The sequence below is a fragment of the Typopeltis vanoorti genome, chromosome 4 (assembly GCF_054136105.1).
Source record: "Typopeltis vanoorti isolate ZY-2024b chromosome 4, IOZ_Tvanoo_1.0, whole genome shotgun sequence".
Taxonomy (NCBI): domain Eukaryota; kingdom Metazoa; phylum Arthropoda; class Arachnida; order Uropygi; family Thelyphonidae; genus Typopeltis; species Typopeltis vanoorti.
This window is the reverse complement of record NC_143552.1, coordinates 93982104-94009999: the sequence shown is the minus strand read 5'-3', so window position 1 is coordinate 94009999 and position 27896 is coordinate 93982104. Positions and strand designations below refer to the sequence as shown.

The window sequence follows — 27896 nt, the reverse complement described above, 5'->3', positions numbered from 1 at the left end:
TCTGGCCTACATAACAAATGCCACAAGAGCAATGAATCTCATAGATGCCTGGTTTTTTCATGGGGTGATGTGGAAGTAGGAATCTTGATATTTTTTTGTAAAGGTAAAAAAAAAAAGTCACTTTTACATTGTACTTGCAGAGCAAAGCAGCCACTTTGTTCGTGACATTCTTGATGTAATTCTTGTTGAGAGGCTTATACGCTGGTTAAACATGATAACTAATATTTAAGGAATTGACAGCGTATACTAGAAATATAGATTAAATAAACTTTAATATATACTTTCCAATTTCACCAGTACAGCCACTCTGGGCTTGCAGACCACGCTCTGGATACTCGCCACAGAATAAGATGGAAGAAAGCCACAGTAATACACCGCAGCAAGTTCAAGTATGAAAGACTATTCATGGAATCAGCCTCGGCCCTTAGGAACATGCCAAACCTCAACAAATTTGGATGCATGAGACTGCCCCAAATTTGGGAAACTTTTATCAGAAGAACTTCAGCCCAAAGGCCAAGAACTACCAATATAGCCCGCCAGGGGGAACCATCAGGACTTTAGGAAAACGCTAGCTTCAGTCTCATTTGCTGTTATTAGTACTTGTGTGCACGTGTCTTTGTAGTAAGTTCCCAAGAAGATGGCAACGTGACGTTCGCCGAAATATTGGAAAGTATATATTAAAGTTTATTTAATCTATATTTCTAGTATGCGCTGTCAATTCCTTAAATATTAGTTATCATTCTTGATGTAAGGCAACGTGATTGCATTCTTAAAATCTTGTTTAAATAAGGGAATTGCAGGAGATATATTAAGAATTTTTCTGATCATCTTGGGTTCAAAGCCATTAAGTATGAGGTTCTTTCTGAGATAGTGCAGTTCTTCATTCCTTTTAACTGACGTGTTTGATATATTGTATGCCCTTTCTCTTAGAGTTTTAATTATGCTTATCTTTTGCAATGGATTGTGGTGTGAAGTGGCATTTAAAAAATCTTCCCGTTGTGGTAGACTTTCTGTATACAAGAAAGGATAACCTTTTTCCTGTCATTTACTTTGACAAGGATATCAAGAAATGGTAATTTTTTGTATTGTTCTAGTTCAAGAGTGAATTTTACACTGGGATCCACCATTCCCAACCAAATGACAAAAATATCATCGATGTAACGTAGACAAATTTTTGGTTTCTTCTGGTAGTTTTTTTTAATGTATTAGTTTCAAAATTTTCCACAAACAGGTTGGCTAAGGCTGGAGAAAAGGGGGGGGGGGGGAATGACCCATGGCAAGTCCTTTTTGTTCCCAATATTTGTCTTGAAATATGAAAAAAAAAAAGTGTTTTCCCATGAAGTATTTAAATAGTCCTACAGTGTCCTGTGGGAAAAGATTTACAAGTAGAACCACTGTATCATTTCTGGGTACATTGGTGAAGGACTGACTACATCTAAAATTGCTAAGATGTCTGTCTAAAAGTTCTATATCTATATCCTTTACTTTTTCAATAAAATGTAAACTATTTTTCACAAATGATTCTGTTTTTTCTGTGTGTGGTGATATCAGGTTTGACAGATATTTTGCTAAGTTTGAGGTTGGAGAATCTCGCCCATCTACAATTGGCCGTAAGGGAATATCCTTTTAGTGTATTTTTGGAGTGTCACAAATTCTTGGGACTAATGGAAGTTTTGATGATAAAGATTTTTTTTAATTCTTCTGGCCAATTAGATAACTTTTTTTGACCAAGTCATTGGCCTTATTATGTGTGTGCCATGTGGGATCCCTGTCTAAGGATGAATAGGTATTGGAATCTTCTAATAGGCAGTTCATTTTTCTCATATTCATCTGAATTAATAACCACTGCTTTTTCCTTTGTCTACTGTAACTATTACTATGTTTTTTATCTCATCTTAATTCTGATTTTTGCAAATTTCTACATGGTAATTTACATTTTAGCAATAAGGCTGAAGTTTGTATGCAGATGAGATCTGCCAGATCTCTAGGAAGATTGTGAATTCATTTTTCAATTTGCGCTATAATGTCTACTTTTGGAATGTTCTGTGGAGATAAGGAAAAATTAAAACCTCTCATTACAAGAGCTTTTTCTTTTTTAGACAGGACTTTGGAAGAAAGATTGATGACAACTTCAGACCGATCTAGATGTTTTTCTTGTTGAAGCAAGTTGAACTTTCTTATCAAATTATATTTATTTTTATTTGCAACTGCTGCAGCATTGTTGAATGTTATTCTGTCAATGTCCTTAGATCAGATGTTGCTCCGTGAGTACAACGTATAAGCTTTTTTACCTTTACAAAAAATATCAAGATTCCTACATCCACCAATGAAAAAAACCAGGTGTCAATAATAATTGCTCTTGTGGCATTTATTATGTAGTGCAGACAGGAAGGGCAGGAGAGATCCACATGTCTGAACACATAAAAGATGTTGTAAAAAGAGAGAACATAAATCAGGCCTAGCATTCCACACAACCACTACTGGCCATCAAATACTTTGGCAACAAACAAAAATGTTATATATTGATTGTAACTATTTTACAAGAAAATTTAAAGAAGCCTAGCAAATGTTTAGGATTTCTAGACGATGCAATAAAAATCAAGGCTTAATTTTACATCAAGTACATCACAGACCTAGGATATAATACATGTGATACCATAGAATGTGATAGCAACAACTAGCAATGTTCCAATATACATACAGTAATGAATTTGTATTCAATTATATGCTACAGTTGTGAAGTTATCAAAAACATCTAATGTGTAATTAACTGTTAAAGGCTTTTGTGTGTAAAACTTTTAGGTATAAGTACCACGATGATGTAAGTTGTACGACTTACGAAACTTGTCAGGTTTTAATTGCTTATTTTTATTAAACTCTTTAATTACATAATAATGGGGTCTCAATACTGAAAACTCCCCACAGAACTAATAAACCACAGAAACTTACATTTGCATCTAATAATAAACTTATCATGTTTCTGGTTTGCATGTTGACAATTAGCCAAATGAGAAAGAGTGCTCTCATCAAGAAATCTGACTGAATTAATAGTCAACCGAAAAACAATTCAAGATTGAAGGGGATAAGTGAAAGAATGATCTGAAAGTTTTTCAGCATTAGTTACAAAGTAAACTGTAGACAGATGTTATGGTAACTTCTCATAACATCCATTTAAAGTGGTCCATATACGCAATATCTTACATTGCATCACTATGTCAGAATTCATAACAGTACAGTAAACCCTCAATTTTACGGACTTCAGATTTAACGCAAAATTTCTGTCCGTGTGTCCCAAGTGAAAATTAACACACTGTTATTTAAAGAACATTGTTTATTTAAATATAATTAAAGCTTATTTTTGGAAACATGTTTATTTATTTCAATATAGATTGCAGACTTGTTTTTTTAGAGTCTCAAAACCATGGTGAGGTTATAAGCAATAATACATATAGAAAACTTTTCTGTGAAATTAAACTTTCATAGATACAGTACTTATACGTAAGTAAAAACATGTAAATTAGCTAATTTCTCAAATTTTTTAACATATGCATTCAGAAAATCTACTTTATTATATAACGGACACTCCCTCGCCCGAATTAGTCCGTTATATTGAGGTTTTACTGTATTATTATTTAGATTAGCGCTTCTTAAACTTTTTCCACTCATGACCCCCTTTTCACCAAGAAATTTTTCTGCACCCCCTAGGTGTATAAGTATATAAAATGGGTATACAAATCAAACATTTACTGATAATAAATCATAAATTTATTTTAAAACATTCTTTGGTATACATGTAATTTTACCATTTACATAAAGAATTACAAACAATAGCCTCGAATCTGAATTAATTTTTGGTCATTGCATGTTCAGAAACCTTTTACTGTTGCCAAATTTTTCACGACCCCCACATTTGGTTACGTGACCCACAGTTTAAGAAGCTCTGATTTAGATTAGAGGCTTCCAAGATTATGCACAATTGATTGTAAATGATTTGTTACACATAAGTTGAGGGTAACAGGACAGGACAGCAATTCAAAAATAAAGATTTATTTTCCCTGTTTGAAAATATGCTGACCTCCAAACTATAGAGTAAATAGCAGAATAGCAGTTAAATGGAACATGTTTAACTCCTACATGTGCTACATGACACAAGCATATCTACTGATATGCTTGTGTTTGGTGTGTGTGTGGGGGGTGGGGGGGGGGAATATAAAAATAATGGCCTCTTAAAAACATTCCCTCCTATGATCATAATGCTTAAAGGAAAGTTGAAATCTATTTGCAATTAATCTTTTCATTTTTGTTTTTTTTATACTACTTACCTTTTCTGTTCCAAAAAGAAACCTTTGTTCCATGAGTCAACTTGCAATATCCATCAATCAAGTCAGCCAAACTCTCAGCAACAGTCAATGATGGACATGAAATTGTTAGCATCTGAAAAACAGCAAGTGATTCAAGCATAAGTAACATTATTAGCAACTTAACATGAAAAAAAGCAAACTTCTAAAATAATTAGAAATGAAAAACAATACCTCAGAAGCTCCTGCAATCTTTAACTGTAACACAGCTTTACATCCTGAACTAGAATCATGATCGTTTTGCATGGCATGAATATTTTGTACTTGCTGAAAATTTGCCATATGAGTGGGCTGTAAGAATATTTAAAGAAAAACATATAACAAGAATCAATTCTTGCATCATGAAGAAATGGGAAAATCATAACGAAATAAAGAAATAAAGATTTCTTTATTTCGGAAAATCATAACGAAAAACAAGAAATAAAGGTTCTAGGATTTTAAAGAAATTTCAAGCTTATAAAATAGCAAATAGTAAATAAAGGGCTTTCTTAGCATAACAGAGCAATATAACATGTTTCTCAGTTTAAGTTGCATATATATAGGCAATTTTAGTTGCATAAATATTCCCACATTCAGAAACCAGATAATCAATATTAAATGATCTTTCACACACCAGACTAGAAAAACTCCGATGGAGAAAAAAATGCTGAAAACATTCCACATGATCTGAGTATCAAATGTCATAATATTTTAATAATAATGTAACCCATGATAGACTGTAAACCGATACAATAGCCATATAGTGGATAAACTACAATTTTTTAATTTTAAAATTTAGAGACTTTGAGATGCAAGAACTTATTGTATAGTTGGATTGCTGAATATGTCAAAGGAATGAACAGAGAATTATTAATTGTAATTGTTAATATTCAAATTAATCTTAATAGTAGTTGAGCTCAAATTAATATCCTGTATGAATTTGAGCTCAACTACTATTAAGATTAATTTGAATATTAACAATTACAATTAATAATTCTGGAGACAGACTTCATAAAATGACAAGTACCGAGGTAATCTTCATTCATTAAGCCTACAAAAATATTAGATTTCGAAATCTTCACATCGTGTTTAAATATATTTCGATAACAGATTAATATATAAGATTTAATAATTACATCCTACAGTAAATTATCACTTTCATAGGAAACATTCCTTCCTACTTAGCAATTTCTAGATATGCAGTAAGGAAACAAAAGCTCATCCATGGACTAAGTTCATGTTCAGTGCAGGCTGTCAGAATCAGAAGGGAACACTGACAATACTTCTCATTTCTCTCAATAATCTTCTGGCTGTAGACTGATAAAAACCTATTGGTATCTTCACATTCCTAATGAACAAGATATAAATGAATAAATAGCTCTTACTTAAATATAAAGAGCCAATTGGCTTCATTTCGGCGATATAAACATTATTTAAATTAAGGGGATATTAAATCCCCTTAAATCCCCTTGCTGTATAACAGCAAACATTTCCTAGGAAATGTGTTTTACATTATGGAAAATACCACGAATAGCGATCAGAACTTTGCCACGAGCCCGAGTTTGTACTACGTACTTGGACCATGTGCATTAGCTTAAGCTAGTAGTCGCCGATACTTTTATAGTTTACTATACTATATTCGGCATGAAACTCTCGGATTCCAATCTTAGAGTTTCTTATTCGGTTTTAAAACAATGTGGGATTTAATATCCCCTTGATTTAAATAGCTCTTATTTTATTAATCCATCAGTATCTCCTATGGATGACAATTTTTTGGCATCATTAAAAGACAACGTATTCAGATAGTATAACGTCAGAAAACTGAATGACACCTGCAGCATTACCTGGTATTTAATAATACTGCTTTGGATGGTGAGAATCCCACCATCTTTTTGTAAATGTAAATTTTTGTAAAGTTGTAAATGTTTATACATCTTTATGTATCAACATTTACAACTGTTATATTGATATGACATTCACCATTCATATCCATGACATGGCTTTCACTATCCAGAAAGAGACTACTATCCTGTTTACTAGATGCCAGAATGGCTTGAAAGAAAAAAATTTAAAAAAAAAAAAGTACTATGTTTGATCTACAGATGACAACATATAATAGAATATTAATTAAAAACTTTAATCAATACCTTCCTATATTTCGGCAATGTTACATTGCCATCTTCTGGGAACACAAACTATGATATGTGCACGCAGGCACTAAAACTAAGCAAATGAGGCTAAAGGACTCTACCTCGAGTCCACCATATCCTAAACACCTTCCTTGGATACACCCTACCTTGAGGACTCTAGGACCAACTGAAGTTGGTCCTAGAGTCCTCAAGGTGTTCCCTAGCAGGCTAAATTGGGTTGTCTTGGCTGTTGGGATGATGTTCTTAGGATGCACACTTCTCAAATTTGGGGAAGTCTCATGCATCCAAATTTGTTTTGGGAAGTTTTTTAGAGCTAAGGCTGATTCCAGAAATAATCTCTCATATTAATATTTGCTGTGGTGTAGTAAAGTGGCTTTCTTCCACCGTATTCTGTGGTAGGTATCTAGTGCATGGTCAGCAAGTCCTGAGTGGCTGCATTGGTGAGATCGGATGTAGTCTGTGTTCGGATATCCTGATATTAGCTGTCCTGCCTGTTTGGCCATAGCAGGACAGTTTACAACTGCAAGGGATCTGATATACTCCAGGTAGGTCTAGGGGAAGTGGCTGGTCTTTGGTGGAGCGGATAAAGAATGTCAATTTCTTATATGGTTTGTAACAGGTAGTCAGGTCTTATTTTTTTAGAATTTCTGTTAGCTTTTCAGACATACCCTGGATAAAAGGAATGGCGATAGATTTAGCTTAATCTCTGTTGTGAAGGGTGGGGGAGGTTGCGGTTAACTGGTTTTAATATTTTCTAGATTTTTTGGGGGTAGCCACTGGCTAAGAAGGTGTTTAGGATATGGTTAAGTTCAGTAGTTAGGGCATTGCTATCTGAACTGATTAATTTAGCCCTGTTATATAGGGTTTTTATAATCCCATATTGTTGTGGGGGTGATTGCTGGTGAATATATCTACCTGTATGGTTTGGTTTTCTGTAAATACAGAAAGGCAGGGATCCTTCAGGCTGGTGTGTAATCAGAGTGTCTAGGAAAGGGATATTGTTGTTGTTTTCCTTTTTCAAGGGGAACTGGATTCTGGGGTATTGATTATTTAAGTGTGTTAAGAAGTTGTGGAGCGTATCCAAGCCATGTGGCCAAATAGTGAACACATCATCCATAGCGTAGCGTAGTGGGGTTTTGTAGGACTGAGTTTAAGGCTTTTTCTTCAAAGGTCTCCATAAAGAAGTTGGACAGGGGTGGAGAACCCATGGCTATCCCCTCTATCTCTTTGTAGAATTTTCCTTGCCAAATGAAATAGCCTGAGTTCATGGTGAACTGAAATAGGGCTGAGATATCAGGAGGAAATTTAGCTTGGATGAGATGTAAGCTATCTTTGGGTGAGACATATGTGAATAAGGATAAGATATCAAAACTGACCATTATGCCAGTTGGAGTGAGAGGTTTTCTATATTGGCTTTACAGTGGGCTGAGCTTTTTGTGTGTGTGAAGGTATGTTGCCAGTATAATGTGTGAGCACTGGCTAATTTGTATGTGGGGGGAATCAATGCCATCCACAATGGGGTAATGGCACATTCTGCTAATGGACTTTTGGTAGTTCATATATTCAGTGGGCCTAGAGTTGAAAGGTTTTAGTCTGCTAATTGTTTCCACAGGCAAGAAGTAACCTTCCTAAAGAGCCTTTGGAGTGTTCTAATTTGGAAGCTGGTGGGATCATATTCTATAGGGAGGGAGATAGACCGATCTAATAATAAAGAGGTAATCTTACCTGTGTAGTAAGTTTGGTTGAGAACCACAGTGGCATTTCCTTTATCTGCTATGGTAATTATTATTTTGTTGTTGTTTTTCATTTCTTGTAGAGCTTTTAATTCTTTTGATAGGTTGGCTTTTGGTGGTTTAGCTTTGGTAAGAACACCAGCTACATCCAGTCTGATATTGTTGGCAATATGGTTGGGAAGGTTGCAGATTACCACATTCTACCTGTATCATTATTTCTTCAGAAGGTATTTTTTCAGGTGTTGAGGTGAAGTTTCGGTCACATGTGAGTGCGCTGTGTGCTTCAGGGTAAGGGAAGACAGGTTTATTACCATGTTGAGAGGTAGTTGAGGTTCGGAGGCAGAGTTCTTTTTTAGACTTTCACATTTTTTAATGTGCCAACATCGTATTTTAATATAGTGGAAGAAAGCCACTTTACTACACCACAGCAAATACAAGTATGAGAGATTATTCCTGGAATCAGCCTCAGCTCCAACAAACTTCCCAAAAGTCAACAAATTTGGGTGCATGAACTGCCCCAAATTTGGAAAGCATGCATCCTAAGAATATCAGCCCCAACAGCCAAGACAACCCAATTTAGCCAGCTAGGGGGGACACCTTTATGACTCTAGGGCTGACTTCAGTTGCCTTCTTCAGCCTCATTTGCTCAGTATTAGTGTCTGCATTCACATATCATAGTTTGTGTTCACAGAAGATGGCAATGTAACATTGCTGAAATACAGGAACTAAAGGAAAGAACTAAAGGAAATAAAAAATGAATAGGAAAGTATTGATAAAGTTTTTTAATTAATATTCTAGTATACATTGTCATTTCCTGAAAAATTAAAGCCAAACTGAAAAAGTAGTATGTTTAGTCTACAGAGCAAGACTTCTGGATTATCTGATATCCATCCATATCGATGTGTTATACATTAAAACAGTTATGAGTGGGTGGTAAACCCACCTAAAGGTCCTAAGCATATATAGATTGATATTGACACAATAAAATCATTTCTCAATAAGCATGTGGAATAAACTCATTATGCCACTGGATTATAGATCTTTAGGAGTAAGAATAGAAAAATTGCAGTATTCTAAACATATACCATAATGTTAATACCTAAATTTCATTAATTAAAGTTAATGAAATAGAAATATGGATATTTCACTACAAGTTTTTTAAACATCAGCAGATGACAAGAAAACTGGGAAATCAAAGGTCTTAGGCCTTAGATATTGGTAATTATTCACCTTAAGTTCAGTGGCATTAAATAACAGTACAAGAATAAAATAAATATTTGGCTGCTATATTTTGAAATATTAAGTTAGCAACTCTCCCTCTCTCTCTTTACTTGTCATAATACATCAATCATCAAATTCCTGCCATATACTCTCACAAGGGTGTACAGGATATGATAGTACTAGATGAAAAATTTACATCATTACTAACTTCCTATCTACAATTTTCCTCCAAATCAGTCTGTTACCTGTCAAGACTCCAACATTATCAGATCTTATATTTCTATCTTCTAAGACAGTTTTTACTGCATCAATCCACCTATATCTTGGTCTTCCTCTAGGTCTTTTTCCTGACAAGGCAGAGAACACTTGCTTTGCTAATCTTTCCTTGCCCATTCTGTTCAAGTGACTATACCTCCTGAGATTAGCTCTAGTAACACATTCCTGGATGCTGACAATGTCAAGTTCTTTCCTAATATCCTCGTTTTTAATATGATATTGATGTCATCTGTTCATGCCCCTAATCTTTCTCAGGACTCTCATATCTGCGGTCTCTAGTCTTTGGTCAAGTGTTTTACTTCTGACCCAGCTGTCAGATCCATAAGTTAAAATTAGTTTGAACATGGTTTGTATACAGCTAATTTAGTGTTTTGCTAGTTTCTCTCTTATTCCATATAAATTTATTCAGTTGACTTCCTACCATACCAGCTTTGTTGATTCCGTTGTCTATTTCCATATTTAATTTACCATCTTCACTAAAAATTGTGCCTAAGTAGCTGAAATGTTTCATGTTCTATGGGCTCTCCTTTCACAATGCAGTTGATATTTTCAATGCTGCTGCTTATTTTCATCATCTTGTTATTGCTGACCATATCTATTACAACGGTTATTCAATTTAGTCAAGGAATCTTGCAGACTTGTAGTAGATTTATTTAGAAGTATAACATCATCCGCATAAAGCAAAGAGCTGACATTAACATCTCCAATTTTGATATCAGGTTTAATACCACTTTCCTTCATAATGTGATCCATATAGATAATGAATAACAGAGGGGATAATGTACATCCTTGTCTGACACCAGATTTAACATTAATCCATCTTTCTATACTTCCTTCAATTCTAACTGCTGACTTACAACTCAAAGACTAAGTATCGCTTGATATAATGTCACATTGACACCATAACAACTGTAGTGTTTTGAAGACTTCTCTCTCTCTCTTAGCACCTTCTCATGGCAGAATCAATCAGTGTTTTCTTCAGGGTTCGCACTGAATCTCCAAGGTTTGGTTCCTGTTCACAAACTCTTTCATTTTTTCTTCAATAATCTTTGTGCATTTTAGTCTACAGTTCCGTCTGAGAGCTGCTCAATTTTTATTCACTTTAAAACTTTCTTACACGTTCTTCTTTTCAATATGAAATTCAATTTTATTCTGCTCAAGACTAAAGTGATCACTTCCAATTTCAAATTCTCTGTACACTCCAGTGTTCTGCACCAGAGAGAAAACATCACTATTAACAATAACATAGTCAATGAGACATTTCTTATTCCTTGCCTCTTCTCTCCATGTGAATTTCTGTACATTTTTATGTTGGAACATGGTGTTAGTAATAACCAGTCCATGTCCTGAGCAGAAATCCAATAAGTATTTACCATTATTATTAGCTTTGCTCTTTTCTCCAAATTTCCCCAAAATATTTTTGTATGTCTGACAATCATTTCCTACTCTGCTACTCAGATCCGCAACAAGGACCAACTTTTCATTTTTCATTGTCAATTGCTTTCTCTGAAGCCTCAAAAAATTCCTCCTCTTCTACCTTAGTAGAACCTTCTGTGGGACATTAGGCACAAATTTCCAGTTCCTCATTCTGATATTTGCCCACATCACTCTACTTGAGATTGCCTGCCATTCAAGAATATTAGCCTTGTATTTAGTATTGAATACTATGGTTACTCTTTCTTTTCCTTGATTATCATTTCCTGAATATAACATTGTTTATTTATTGCTCAGAAACATCTCACTAGTTTTTGTCTTTTTTGTTTCAGTCACCCCTTTATGTTGATCTGGTACTCATCTAATTCCTCAGCTAGCTCCATTTGTTTGCCATTCAGGGTTATGTTGATAGTATCGATCTTGAACTCTGGTTGTAATACAACAGGAGTAACAATCAAGCTGTACTGATGAGAAAAAAAATAAATTCTAAGAGACACGAGAGCTATATTCTATTCTGTTGTTCCCTAATAATGTATAAAAAAAATTTACAAATGTTTACAGATTTTGGAATTAGTCTTTTAATGACTGGTTCCAAATTTTTGGTAAATTAATGCAGCCATACATGAAATCTGGGGGATTGCTTCATTATTTCTTAAGAGCTGGTGGTAAAATCATTAATTTATAAAAGATTTGATAAACAGAACATTGCACCCTTTGAATGGAAAAGACCTCAGTTCAATTCTCATCAATCATGACAAGAGGAATCTTCATATGAACTTTTGAACTGAAGGTGAGTTAGCCAATCTCATATGAAGGTAGCAGGATTTTTTCCTCCAGGAAACTTGGATTTTTCATCCTGCATACAGTCAAATCAGTCAGAACACACACAATTTACAGACAAAAATCTGGGGGATTGCTTCATTATTTCTTAAGAGCTGGTGGTAAAATCATTAATTTATAAAAGATTTGATAAACAGAACATTGCACCCTTTGAATGGAAAAGACCTCAGTTCAATTCTCATCAATCATGACAAGAGGAATCTTCATATGAACTTTTGAACTGAAGGTGAGTTAGCCAATCTCATATGAAGGTAGCAGGATTTTTTCCTCCAGGAAACTTGGATTTTTCATCCTGCATACAGTCAAATCAGTCAGAACACACACAATTTACAGACAAAAATACTGTTGTTTGTGGTGGGTAGTAGATGGTACTGATGGTAGTTGTGTGCAGTGGGACAATTAAGTAGTAGTGGGGATGGTGAGATGTGTACAGTGGAGTGGAGTGCCCTCCCACGATGAGACCTTGGAGGTGTCACATAATAATAATAATTATTTCATAACGAATGTCTTCCAAATTTCTGATAAATTAACGTACCCCCAAATTGTTACTACCTACTCCAAAAAAACACCCCCCACCTCCTTATAATGACTTCTATGTATCACTTTAGTTTTCTTCCATTTAATCTTGTGTGATGGGATGTTCAAAAGCATGGTCTATCAGTTCATGATGATATCAAATGTATTGTGTTCTCAAAGGCATATATATTTTAACAGATCTTCCCCCGTGTAGTAGGCCAAGTGACATGCAAGGCACTTTATCCATTCTTGAATATGATAGAGGATAGGCCAGAATTTGTTCTTAGGTGAAAAGATGAGAGCTGCTAGCTTGATGTGTGCTTTGAATGTGATGTGGTGATTAAATATAATCATGTGTTTAAGTCATGTTTTCTTAAACTGCTGACACACTATAACTGTGTCAGCAGTTATAGACCAAGGCACAGCGAGTGAAGAGAGAGAGACAGGAAACTAGCAAATCAAAGTCCAAAGGGAAGAAGCAAAACTATAAAATAATAGTTTGGTGAGTAGATCTCTGTGCTAGGCCAAATACTATAACATACCACATAAAATGTGACAAGAGTGACCAAATGAATTTCTTCAAGATATTTCATGTGCAAACTTTTTTCTTATGCTTTGGTTCAAGGATTAAAAAAAAATGTATTTGTTGTCTACTATAATTTACTTTGTAACCAGTGGGGAGGAAGGGGGGGGATAATCAACAATTTTCTTATGTCTGTTACAATTGTGAATTATTTCCATTACTACTCAATTGTTAACATCCATGTACCAAATTGTTTAGTCTGGAGATAAAGGCTTGAAAATTCAGCAAAATATGAGTAGCCAAATACAATTTTTGATTTTGTGGTGTTCGATCTCAGAACATGGAGACCTATTATTATTTATCAGATATAGCTTGATATTACAACTTTCAAGAAGTAGCATGTAATTTTTGACAAACAAAAACTATAAGTTACTTCAAAGTGTAGGAAATAAACACTTTAAGAACAATAAAATTTAACATATAATGGTGTGTGTGTTAATTCAATGAGATACTGTTAGGCCTGCTGTTCTTTTTATCTCTTTATTCTCAATATTACATAAGTTCTAAAAATAAAAATAAAAAGTACGAATAATGCGACTGAAAAAAAAAAATTAAAAATAGGTGATACAGGTATCCTACATATCATATTAAAATGAATAAGCTAGAAAACAAAAATGGAGGTAGAAGGTATATAATACACTCACCAATGAAACACTTTTACTTAGTCAAATTTTCATTTAGCAAGGCCCAAGAATATAACTGTACATGGATATACAGCTGATAGAGCTTCAATGTAATATCTTTTACTGGTTTGGAGATACTGCATTATTAGGGACACATGTACCTACAATCAAAATATTCATAGCAAACTGCATAAAATAAAGTACCTTTGACTTCCACTGTCTAGCATTCATGATTAATTTAGTCTGGTTTAAATTATGGCTGAGACTATTACAAACATAAGGTAAGTATATTTATGTCTGTAAAGTATGTGCTTTCTAGCTGGCTTGTCTGGAGTAAAGGAGAAGTAAAAAACTGAACTTTTTAGGTAGGAATAACCAATCCACTTCTGTATGAGACTGCAATCTACTTTCAGCTGAAAAAGCCCTTATAAAAATTCCTCATTTCCTAAATGAAATTTGAACATGTCTTCATAAAAATCATGTCATCTTCTCACATTATGTGCTACAGATGCATTGCTATTTATCTAGAGAGCAATCTATGTATAGCCATCTTGTAAACATTGCCTGAAACAACGAATAATTTATACTGCTAATTCAATTAACTTGGTTGAATCTTTCTATTGCAGTTACAATATAAAAAAGCATAGGCAAAAACTAATAAGATGAATCAAATTCTAATGAGTTTTAAAGGAAGTTTTTGCTCTCAACATTTTGTGTGAATCTAGGGTTGGTCAAATCACAAATGATAAAGCAATAGAAGCAAATATAGAAAATTGGTCATGCTAATTTTTAGTTATGTTGAATTATGTGATGTGGAGAAATTGCTATTTCACTACATAGTCAATCAATAACTGATGATGATGTAGCAGTTATTGATTGACTGCTTCACCACAGCTTTCATCAGTGGAGAAAAAGACCAAACAGTCCTCACTTCAGCAAATATTACTAAATCACTATAGAACACCAGAAAAATGTTTTTTTAAGTGAAGATTCCAATTATTTAAAATATGGACCATGCTGAATTGAAATGATCATGACAATGAATGCTAGCATTTTCAAGAGAAGACTTCGTTTTTTTTTTAAATAAATATAAAAAACATCCAACTGGTGATTGTGAGAGTAATTGACAGACAAAATTTTAGACTTGCATCACTATCTGTGCACAAATCATACTGGATGGAATAAGACATCACCATGAGAAACCAGAAAAACTATCAGCGTTACAAAAATATCATGTTATAATTGGTATTATCAAAACAAATAAAACTAAACAGATGAGACAGTTTTAAATAACTCCATTCATGTGGATCTTAGGACAGAAAATGGAAGCAATATAGCATTTTCATTTAACATTGAATTTGAAGATAGACTTAAATGGAAGTTTCAAGCAGTGTAATGAATGCACATTTCTAAATTAAAAGGTGGACTAGAAAACTTATTTGTGCCCTAATATGTTTTAGCACCAATTATGAAGAATATATGATTTATTAAAAAGAACAAACTAACAAAGATGAGAAAACAACTTTCTGGTTGGAGACCTAAACAGCAGAATGTGGAATGAAACTCAGACTTGTAAAGATTTAGAAAAATCTGGAGGGAAACAAAAGGGGATAACTAATGCTAATGACAGAAGAAAGACTCAGAAATCTGTTTTGGATTTCTGAGTCTTTCTTCTGTCATTAGCATTAACATAACAGATTTCTGAGTTTGGCACTTGTTTTTATCCTATTGATTACTTCAAAATACTAATGTCAAATTATTTGAAATAATCAACAGGATAAAAATGAGTGCCAAACTCAAAAATATGCTGAAAGTTTTCAAAATAATTTAACTTCAACAATTTTCATGTGATCCACAAAATCAAAGGTACAAATATTATAGAAAAATACTACTTAAAACAGTTTGAAGAGTAGAATCAGACCTCAGAGAGCAAATCTTAGGGACACAAAAAATCAATAATGTAGCCAGCAAAACATGTGTGAAGCTATCCATTTAAAAACAAGTTGCCAGCCTATTTTGCCAAGTGGATAGCATACCTACTCTCCAATTAATAGGCTGAAGGCCTGAATTTCACTGTGACATGGGTGGTTGTCAGCTTTTAGGTGGTAGATGATTTTTGGTGTCTGGTTATAAGACCACCATTACCACTGTAATAACTGGGTGTGGTTGCATGTTCTGTATTCTTGTCGGCTGTGCCTTTTGTTATACTACGTACTTCCACTACCCTGCTTTGTCCTTGTATCTTTTCTATACTTAACTATCGTTAATGGTCGACTGCCTAAAGCAATGAAATGCCGCCACATATTTATTTCTCTTATCTTTCGCGTTCTATAGTCTAACAAATTCATTTGTTAAATGACGATTTAACAAATAAATTTGATAAACAAATGATGAGCAGGTAAGTGGAACTATCAGTTCAATGTCACAAAGTATATGGCTTTGAAATTCAAAGCAATGATGGGATACACAGTAAACACTTAGTGGAGAATGTTGGAAGTTTTTCCACTTGGTTATACTATAAATTGAAGCGCCAAGAAATTATATTCTTGGTTTAATCCTTTATCCTATGTAAGCAAACAAAGTTTGCACCTGAAGTAATTTCAGGAACAGGCAGGCAACTTGTACATAGAAGCTAATGTCTTCACATCACTTGGCTTAATATCCAGAGTATTTTAATAATAAGGTGTGACACATTTTGACTACTCATATATGGAAATATGATTTCTGCATTACATCAACCTTGGTATATCACTTCTGGGTCTGGCTCCCACTGATCAGAGGCCTCAATAAAGGTTGAAACTGGTTCAGGTAGTGATTCTTCCCATAATGCATAGCATTATACATGTACGTAAGGATATGTGCTTTGCATTATGAGATACTAAGTCAAGTGATGAAGTCATTAGCTTCTATATACAAGTTCCCCAGTCCCGAAATTACTTCAGGCGTAAACTTTGTTTGTTTACACATGGATAAAGGATTAAACCAAGAACATAATTTCTTGGCATCTTTAATTTATATACTTAGTGGAGAAACTTTAAAGGAGGTAGAGGAGATGAGAGATCTGGGAAGTGGTGACAGACAAGGACCTGAAATTCAGTTGCCACAATGCACAAGTTATGATGTTCGTCACATCAGATAATGGCAATGATGTAGAGGACATTGATGTGATTATGATTTCATTGTGTACAATTTTGATCGGGCCTCATATGGATTATTGTGCACAGATTTGGTCACATGGTTTGATGGTGATGAGGATATGCTAAAAAAGGGTCCAGAGAAGATTCACAAAGGTGGCCAGTTGTCTTTAGAATGTGGAATATGAAGACGATTGAAAGAATGTAAATTGCAAAGCCTCGTGAGGAGAAGGGGGGGGGGGATATGATTTTGACATATAAGTTAGTCACAGGTTGCTATCTGACTGACATGGAAGAAATTTTTCACAGAATGAGAAAGGGGGTGAAACAAGTGGCTATCCCCAAAAACTATATAAGGAAGGTGTGAGCACAGGAGTGAGGAGCAGGTTCTTTGCATGGAAAGTGGTTGGTGAATGAAATGCATTGTATAAGCGTGTTGTGAATGTGGACACAATGAATCAGTTTAAGGTAGTTGGATGAGCTTTCTATATGATAGCATGTACTTTCCACAATGAGTCTCTGAATTCATGGAGGTCAGATGTTAACAATAATCATAATAATATTAGTGAGACCTACAGGAAGACCTAGATACATTATGTTAATACAATGAGAAATAATTTGAATGTAAAAGACATTCTAATCAGCGACTGCTGCACAATAACAAAACCAAATTTGAAGAAAGTAGTCGATGGTAAAATGCATGAAATATTGTGTTTGACTTATAACTGATGCACTTCTTCAGGATGAATACCAGAAAATGATGTTGGATAACAAACTTAACTCTAATATGGTGGAATGCCTGCTGAAAAATCTTTTGCAGAACAGGATACAAATAGGTGAAAGTATGAAACTAACAATATACAAGACACTGTTTGGATCATCTGGGAGATCAGTGTTATCAGTGTTACAAGAAAAATTAGGAGAAAGAACAAATGGCAAAAACAAACAGACTGTATCAAAGATATTGGAAAAGAATTTAACACAGATATTAAAGAATATCTAAGCATGGCCAACCTCAATACATATTCTTTTAAACATGCAATGAGAGATGATCAGCAAAACATGGACGAGGATGGTCTGAAAAGTTCTCGGCCTTGACCATACATGGCAACACTATCGGCAAGATTTTTTTTTTCAAAGTTGGTACATCTGTCATACGCATCCATGTGAAATTGCAAGTCATTCTATCAAGTAGTTTGCTTTATACAGCTGTCTGAAGCAAAAGTGTTGTCTATATCCCTTGAAATGGATAAAATTGAATATCGTGCGGTTATAAAATTCTTTGTAAAAGAAGGTTTAACGACAAAAGAAATTCATTCAAAGTTCATAAAAGTTTATGGGCACTCTTCTCCTTCATTTTCGACAATTAAGAAATGGGTTGCCAAGTTCAAACGTGGTCATACCAGCCTTGAAGATGTTCTACGTGAAGGATGTCTAAAAAGTGTAACACCAGATATCATTAATCAAGTGCACGATATGGTATTGGATGACCAGCGAGTCAAAGTGCACGAAATTGCTGAGACTATAGGCATTTCAAAAGAACATGTAGGATATATTTTGCATGAAGAATTGCAAATGAAAAAGCTTTGCACAAGTTGGATGCCACGCTTGCTCACAGCAGATCAAAAATGCACTCATGAAAATCTCCGAACAGTGCTTGGAGCATTTTAACAAGAATAAAACTGATTTTATGCGTTGATTTATTACTATGGATAAGACTTGGATTCACTATTACACACCAGAATCCAAACAGCAGTGAAATCAGTGGACAGAAGCCAGTTATTCAGTGCCGGAAAGGTCATAACATTGGTGTTTTGGGATGCTAAAGGCATTTTGTTTATTAATTATCTTGAAAAGGATAAAACAATAACCAGGGAATATTATTCCAATCTTTTAACCAGACTAAACAAAAAAATTTCTGAGAAAAGACCCAGCTTGCAGAAGAAAAAAAAATCACCTTTCATCAGAACAATGCACCTGCCCACAAAAGTGTTTTGGCAATGGGAAAATCAAGAGATCTGCACTATGAATTGTTGGGACATCTACTGTATTCCTCAGATTTGGCTCCCTCTGACTTCTATCTCTTCCTCACTGGTCAGCATTTTTCTTCGAATCAAGAGGTGATTGCAACTGTAGAGGGGTATTTTGCAGATCTTACTGAGAACAACTACAGGGATGGGATAATGGCGCTGGAGCATCGCTAGAATAAATGCATTAGTCTTAAGGGAGATTGTGTTGAAAAATTAAAATAATTTTGAAATTATAAATTCGTTTTTTCATTGTTAGGCCGAGAACTTTTCAGACCACCCTCGTATTGAAAGAAACAAATGGTATAAAAAGGCCAGTGAAGAATGCGGTATAGCTGGATTGACATAATTAAGACAATCTCAGAAATCCAGCTGATAAAAATAATTTGGAAGAAACCTGCTCACAGAAAACTAGAAAGAAAAATCTCAATTTTGTTTGGGGATCATAATATACCATATTCCAGTGATATCCATAATGTTGATTGCCAAGAATATATTTATATATTCCTCTTAAGACAGCAGTTATCAAGAATGAACTTAGTGAAAAATTTGTGTAGTAGAATTCAAAGCAAGATGCTGCTTACTTCTAATAACATTACCAAAAGTACATCCATTCTTAGAAATAATTTTGCTCAAAGACTCTGCTCGATAGTTTCAAAATTCATACTCATATAATGATATGAATTGCATGCAATATTATTCCACTATCACTATTCAACGTTTATGAAAAATACAAAGTGCACATATGCCAGTCACATTGTAGTTCATAGACGTCATAATGGTAATGCAAACACATGGTAACTTGGGTTTTCCATTTGCTTATTAACAAAGCAAAGAGTATGTTGGTTATGTGAATAAATTCATATTTTCTTAAAATTTTTTTTTACATTATGGATAACACCAAAAAGAAAACATCACTAACATGAAGAATGAGAGCAACATTATTTGTTATGATTAAAAGACAAATGTTATTGTTTAATTTGTAGTATTCTAATGTTGTGTTATTACCAAAGAAAGGAAACCTGAAACAATACTTTAAAACAGTACATTGGCAACTATGAAATTAACTATCCATGAAAGTGATTTGCAGAAAGTTAAACTTTAAAGAACTGAAAAAAAAAGTGTTTCAGCTCAACAAATTTTTATTTTTTGAATGGAAATGTTTTGAAGTCAAAGGTGGCTACAGTTGCATGCTTCTGTGTATGCCACGTTCTTGTTAAAAATAAGAAACTGTTTAGTGACGCCACTTTAATGATAGTATTATTAACAATATTATAAAAACATTGTTGTCACCTGGGTTATTAAAGAAGTAAAAATTAAAGAAGTCTGACCTGCGCTAGACATTTGAATATAGTGAAAAAATGTGTTTATTTAAAACTTGTTACGCTTCTTAAATTTCTTAGCAGTCCCTTTGTCATTTTGGTTCTTCTTTATGATGATATGTAGTAAACAAAAATTTTAAGTAAAAATAAAAATTTATTTTTGGTTTAAGTAAACAAAGTTGATCACGGATGGATATTTATTGGAGAAGTATAGATCTTGTGTAAAAATTAGTGGATATGTTGTATTCAATCAATTCTCACTCTAGTGAACTTGTAAGGAGAGGAACAAAAATCCAAAGGAATGGTTCATTATATTGTAGATATGTTCTAGTGACCTTTAAAACAAATTACTTTTTTAATTTTGTCATACAAATTTTGATCAAATTTTTGGTAGTTTTTAACAGTGACAATATCAGTACAGCCTTGTAGCAATGTTACTGTTACCTAATACTAGACTGCAGAAGAAAGACTTATTACAGGTTCAATTCTAATCATCCCACTATAGGAACTTTCTCTACATCCCCCCCCCCCCACCCACAAACCTGGTTTCTAAGTTAGTTAAGCTCTACCATGAGCAAGTAGGGTTTTTAATTCCACATCTCAGAAAAATCGAACACAGAATTTGCACTGTGATGACAGACAACAATGTAGCTGTTAAGGTCATAAGGTGGCAGCAGTCATCTGCCATTCCCCCCCCCTCTCTCTCTCTCTCTCTCACACACACACACACCTCCTATTCTGAAAATTACCAAACAGCTGTAAGCTAAACTATTTGTGACAACTAAATACAGAGCGAACACCTACTAATATGCAAAAGCTACACCTACAAGATCTCTGCCTACTCCCTTTGGGAACAAAAACACATTAAGTGATAGGTTTGCTATTGTGATAATTGAGCATACTTACATTGGATAATGTCAATGTTGCTCTTAAGATCGAAGCAGTCAAGGCGACTTAAGGCTAGGTTTATTACATCTATTAATGCATATTTTATGTGTCTGTTTTGCAGCTGGAAAATTCTTGCCACTTCCATATGTATCCAGAAAATATTTGTTTATAAATTTTATTTTAAAATATTATATATAACATTTCAACTTCAAATAAATATCCTAATTTAATACCTCTCCAGTTCTGTCTGTGAGAAAGCTGATGCCAACATCTGAACCAATTACTAGTTCCACCGGAACACTCCATCCTGTCTACATAAAAAAATAGTCCAAGTTTTAATAAATGTAATTATTATTTTATTATTAAACTTATTATATTACAAATAATATTAAACTTATTAACTTTAATCAGACGTTAACTAATTAACTTCTAGAAGATAGGTTATTTAAGGTGTTTTTTTTTTTTTTTTTTTTTTTATGGAATGAATAATATCACTACTGTCTTAATTTCAATATAACATATATGCAATCCAAGTATTACAGGTTCCAAGTGGTCAAATGACCATATCCTCCACATCTATTAGGATGATGTCATTTCATTATAAAACAAGTTTTTCTTAAATACTAATCCTTTTCGGCACGTAAATACCGAGCAGAAATTAAAACACACATACATATAAGATGCAATACTGCAGTTAATCAGTCTGAAAGCGAATTTTTAGGTTATTTCATAATGAGAGGGTCTACTAATTTTCCATATCTGTGACTGCTTAGCATATTGAAAATGGATCCCTCCTCTATACTTACCCTGCTAAAAAAAAAAAGCAAAGCGGCAGCATGCTAAAAGTAGATCAAGAGGACAAACTTTTTTCTCAAGTGGAGAGACAAAAAGGCTTCTCATTATACCTGAACTCACATCCAGGTCTTTCTAATTGCATTTTGTGTGTTTTCCTTTCTTTTCATCATTTACAAGAGTGGGGAAAAAGTTTTTGGAATTGTAATATTTTTAACACCTAGTAAAATTACAAATGAAAAATATCATTCAATAAAATATAAGCTATTGTGTTCAATTATCATGATGCAGCTTTCCCCAAGCAGTTCAATCTCTCGTAGCAAAAGACTGCCACCAAACTTCGTTCATATGCAAAGAATTGTATAGAAAGCAAGTCATCAATCAACAATTCAGACACACTAGGTAGTGAAAATGGTCCGTTACATAAATGGCTTACACCAACATCCATGCCACTGTTGGAATTAAAAGCCATAGTTATCAGTTGGACAGCAGAGATAGTATCCACTTGGCCAGCCAGGCAAGCAATTGATAATAAGTAACCTGAGGACCAACTAGAATGAGGTGGTCTTCAGGAGTTATGCCATCAGTCTTGAAATGTATGAACCTATCAAAATGTAGTACTCTTTCGCATAGCATTCCAACCATTTGCTTTGAAAATATTTTGGACTACTGCAACCAAATATAACAAATATCAAAATTGGTACTCAAACTAGATGTTTCAAACTGAACAATCTTTGTTAGCCATTCAACAGAATAAAAAAAAAAATTGTATAAGCATTAAGAAATTATTTCTATAATTTTGTTTGCAAAAACAAAATTATAAAAATTTCCCTTGTGTACCACATGGAAAATATGCTTTGCAGTGCATACCCTCGATGATATAACAAAACTATAATAAACTATACATGAAAGAAAACTCATGTTAAAACTTATTTATTTGTAGAATTTCACAGGCATCTTCAGTCCACAAAAAAAAAACAGAAAAATAATAATATTTTTAAAACATTGTAAGATCCAAAATCAAAATCAGTTAATGCCTTTTATTCACTTATAGGGAGTAGGGGAGGCTATTTTAGCCCTATCTAACTTTTTTTATTGGAGACAGAGTGGGTAGCTCAATCTCCACCAGTAGCCAATCAGAGATAGCTGGCCCAAGACTATCACTAATTATAAATAGCAACCAATGAAGAGGTTGGCAAGCAAGTGCAGCCATCTCATGATCCTTAACTCTTACAGGATATGTTATTGTCTGAAATAATGTGTGTTCTACAGTTCGATTTTCTCTGAAAAAAGTTCCTGTGGTTGTCTTGAACCTAAGTCTTTCTTCAGGCAGCCTAGTACAGAGGATGCAAAATGCACTTCCCCCGAGCTACACAGCCCAGGTTATTCTGCTATAAAATAAAAGAAATCTATTGGATGCCAAAAGCCCATCATATTTATACAAGGGCAAAAAAAATTCCTTATCCCTCTTAAATAAGGAAAACAGCCTGAATTTTTTAATATTATTCTTGATATTTCATCAACCGCTTACCATCATGTTTTTAATTCAAATTGTAACTATTTCAAGTTCAACTTAAATTCAAATTAATTCAAATTTAAAACCTAAGTTTGATTCACTCATAAGTCATGTTAAGGCCAGTAATCAAAGTTGCTGATGAAACGGATATATTCTTTTATCAAAAGAATATAACTTTTCTGTTTCTCTCATAAAAAAGCAGCTCATATGGATTTTTTCACACCATTCTTCCTTATCTTCTAAGACAGCTAAAAGAATTCAGTTCGAATGTGCAAAAATTCTTTTCAATGCTAAAATTACCTCCTTGCCCTAATTTTTGTTTTTCTGAATTTAAAGCTTTGAGGTCCTTGAAGAAAATTTCAACTTGGTTATTACCAAGGCAGACAAAGGAAAAGCTCTTGCTGTTAAACATAAAAGAGAATATGATAGAAAAATGTCAACTTTTACTTCAAGACAATTCTACTTGTGTCTCTCTCACCTGATCTTACTGGCAGCCAGATGAATAGGCTTAATTCTCTCATTGATAATATTTCTATTTGGGAATATGAACAAAAGAAAAAACTTAAAACCTTCTGTGGTCATCCACCCAGATTATATTACCCAAAGTTCATAAATCTGGTGATCCCTTAAGACCAGCTGTTGACTTTATAGGATGTCCCACTTATAAGTTTTCAAAATGCTTATCTAATTTACTTGCTACCTGTACTAGATCTTCGACTTATATAAAAATCATTTTGAATTTTAAAAACAAAATCTGTGAGCTTCATCTAAGCCCTTCCAATGTTATGATCAGTTTTGATGATGTGTCTTTGTTTCCCAATATTCCTTTATCAGATACCATTGAATTACTCTAACAAGAATTTCCACTGGATATGATAAAACGATTTGATTTTGTTATACAGTCTAGTTATTTCACCTTTTAAAACAAATCATATCAATAGATAGGAAGGGCTATGGGCAGTCCAATTTCTCCAACCACCACCAACTTCTTCATGAACATTTTGAATGTCACTTTGAAAATAATTCACCTAGATCGTGTGGATATAATTTGAATGACATTTTTGTCATTTGAAATAGCTCTTCTGAGTTACAATTGTTTCTTTCCAAAATAAATGCACTCCATCCCATGATCCAGTTCACTTTTCAAAAAAGAAATGGACATGGAAATAGACTTTTTAGCTTACAATTTTCAGTTTTTAGGAAGAAGACTCTAACAGGCCACTATATCCATACTAAGTCTCACCAGGATTATTCCTGGTCAAAAGGCTGGGACAATTAAGTTCTTATTAAATCATGCTCATTCTTTATGTTCTTCTGACAAACATTTACTAAAAGAATTGTAACACTGCCTTCTTATCAAATGATTTTAATGATTTCTTCATCAGTAAAGCATTTAACATCTATAGAATCTCTGCTTTGTCTACTCCAGAAGAAATAATTCACATTACTATTCTTATGTGCAAGGCATAAAGAAAAGTGTGAAACATTACTCCATTGTCCTAACTTAAGTAAATCAAATGATCTGATCTAGAGATTAAAATGAAAATTATAAAGAAAAAAAAATTCTGGTACTGATAATTATATTTTAAAAAATCTGATAATTCTTTCAAAACATTATATACAAGGTACATAAGGGGGGGTCCCACAGCATACTTAGAAGTTTTTGAAGTCTATTTTTGTGTCAAAACATTAAATTTTAAATTAGGCATTAAAAGCATCTTTATCATAAGTTCTCCTTGCTATGTACACATACAACACTTTTGAACGTGATGCTTCCATAACAATGATTTCCATGACAAAAATTTTTGGATAAAATGCTGGTAAAGACGTTTTTAACATCAATATGAAAGTGGACAAAGCAATACATACACGAACTGCAAACACGTAAGTAATGGGATGTAATTAATGGGTTGGAGGGGAGATTAAATCTGGTTTACATAAAATTAGAGTTAAAGTTTGTGAAATGTAACTCTTACCTAAGTTGGGGAATGTCTTTATATATGGTTTTATTGTATCCACATATTGGAAAAGTAATGATCTGCAGAGGTAGTGGTAATTAAAAGCACAAAATAAACTAAACATCTACAGTACATGTACTATGAAAATTATGACATAACAATATTAAAAAAAATCATACTCCAAGTGCACATTTGAAAATCTCCCTATCATATTTCAACACTGGATGGACTAACTCTAGGAACTTGAACATACAGTCATTTTCAGTCAGCGATGCAAATTTTTTGAACTGGCTCTGGATCATTTTCCGCAGTGCTTTAGGCTATAACAGAAAAAGAAAACAACTATCAATTAAAATCTTATTAAATTTCTTCATTCCAAAAATACATGAATTAATGAACAATAAGAAATGCCTACTCATTGAAATTAAGGCAAGAAAGAAAATAAATATATATCTTCTGAAGTAGATCCATTTAGGTGAAATTTGGTATCATAGATCAAATGTTTATTCTTATTAGGTTCCCCCCCCCACCTCCTCAATACAATGAATATCTGCCTAGAGATCTCTAAAAATAATTAATCTAATGATCCTGTTTAAATATATTTCTTATATCTGCAATTTCTTTCATACAGAAAACTTTTAATTTTTCATATTTTAATTGTATGCAGATGACATCTTGCTGTGTGTAGATACAAGAGAAGCGGAAACTAAACTGGAAAGATAGAGAAAAGTACTGGAAGAGAGAGGTATGAGACTGAGCAGAAGTAAGACAGAGTATATGTGTTGCGCAGTGGGCGGTGGCCAGGAGACAGACCTGGAGCTGGAAGGAAATGTCATCAGGAAGGTGAGAGACTTTAGATACTTAGGTTCGACAGTGGAAGAAGATGGAGGAGGTGAGAAGGAAGTGGGATGCAGGATACAAGCAGGTTGGAGGAACTGGAGGGAGATGGCTGGAGTGTTATGTGATAAGAGGGTGCCGATCAATCTGAAAGGCAAAATTTATAGGACAGTAGTGAGGCCAGCTATGACATATGCTATAGAAACTGTGGCCCTGAGGAAAAATAACATCAGCAGGATGGAAGTAGCAGAGATGAGAATGCTTAGGTGGATGTGCGGTGTGACCAGAAAGGATCATCTGAGAAATGACTATGTCAGGGGAACAGTGAAAGTTACGAACTTAGGAGCGAAAATACAGGAGGCAAGGTTGAGATGGTTTGGTCATGTGATGAGGAGGGAGGATGAATATGTGGGAAGAAGGGTCATGCAGATGGATGTGCAAGGAAGGCGGAAGCGTGGGCGGCCAAAGAAGAGATGGAGGGAGCTGGTAGAAGAGGACTTGAAGATGAAGAACTTGGATGTGGTGACAGCCCAAGACAGGAAGGTGTGGAGGAGACTCATAACAAACAGTGACCCCACTTAAGTGGGAGAAGCTGCAGAAGAAGAAGAAGAAGAGAAGAATTATACACATCTGACAATCCTTTGTTCACTTCTTTGAGAAGAACAAGATAAAACAATCTTCTTCTAAGGTTTGATTCTTCAAGTTTGCAAACAGAAACCTAATATTATACCTATATGCAAATTGATAGTGAAAGTGTCAGGAAAAGTTCTGATCTATTCAAACAGAAGTTTTCATGTGAAAGGATACAATTTTGCTATTGTTACTATAAAGATTTCTTATTTAGAGTTTATGCACAATATACAATGAAATTTTTCATACCTTTCACATGTATGAAAATAAATTATGCTTTAAACTTTTTTTTAAGAAAGTTCACTTTCTTATCACTTTGAGGCCTTCACTCACTACAGCCTGTACTAAAACAAATCAACTTAATAATTTTAAAATTGGATAAAGGGAAAAGGTCAATATGATAGACAGATTACCAAATTATAATGGAAAAATTGCACTTCTATGGGAGAGAACTACATCAAGTAATCAGTCACAACCCAACAGCTAGATAATTTTTTAAGTGCTCCCATCCATAAAAGATCTATAGTACATTCATTTTAAAAATTTATGGAATTTACAATCATGTTAAAAAAACTTTTTTATTATCCCGACGTTTCGATCTTCACATCAAGATCATCATCTGGAGCATACATCAATATACAAGACAAGCTGAGTTACATTATTAACTGTAAACTAAAGAAACAATGATTTGATCACATGTTATTCTATTGGCATGACCTCTAGTGAAAAAAAAAATTAAATAAATAAAATAAAATAAAAAATACATCATGCTAAATTCTATTTACGATGACAGGAATAAACATTCTTTCAGATGGTTTTTTTCAGAAATAATGATATCCTATTTTTAGTATTACAATTCTTATTTTTGCTTTTAAGATACTGGATTTTCTACAGTCCTGTTTATAGTTGTTCTTAGTGAGGAACGTTCTGTGGGTCGAATATATATACCTTCCATATGTTTGGGATTTTTAGACCATCATTATTGTTCAGATTGGGGTGGTTGATAATAATCTCACATGCTTCCTTAAATTTCTGTTCATGCCATGTTTTAGTGCGATGTAGTGATTTAGTGCTTTTCC

General features: G+C 33.9%; 1 protein-coding gene across 5 annotated transcripts in view; it reads right to left on the bottom strand.

Annotated features, from left to right (window-relative positions):
* The window catches only part of LOC150107502 (focal adhesion kinase 1-like), a 496861-nt gene that overhangs the window by 281990 nt on the left and 186975 nt on the right, over nt 1-27896 (bottom strand). For all 5 annotated transcript variants that reach the window (XM_090391922.1, XM_090391925.1, XM_090391923.1 and 2 more), the window contains 4 exons: nt 25530-25670; nt 21318-21395; nt 4533-4649; nt 4323-4434 (listed from right to left, as the gene is read on the bottom strand). In XM_090391922.1, the coding sequence (XP_090248048.1) occupies nt 4323-4434; nt 4533-4649; nt 21318-21395; nt 25530-25670 (448 nt within the window). The remainder of the gene's footprint in view (nt 1-4322; nt 4435-4532; nt 4650-21317; nt 21396-25529; nt 25671-27896) is intronic.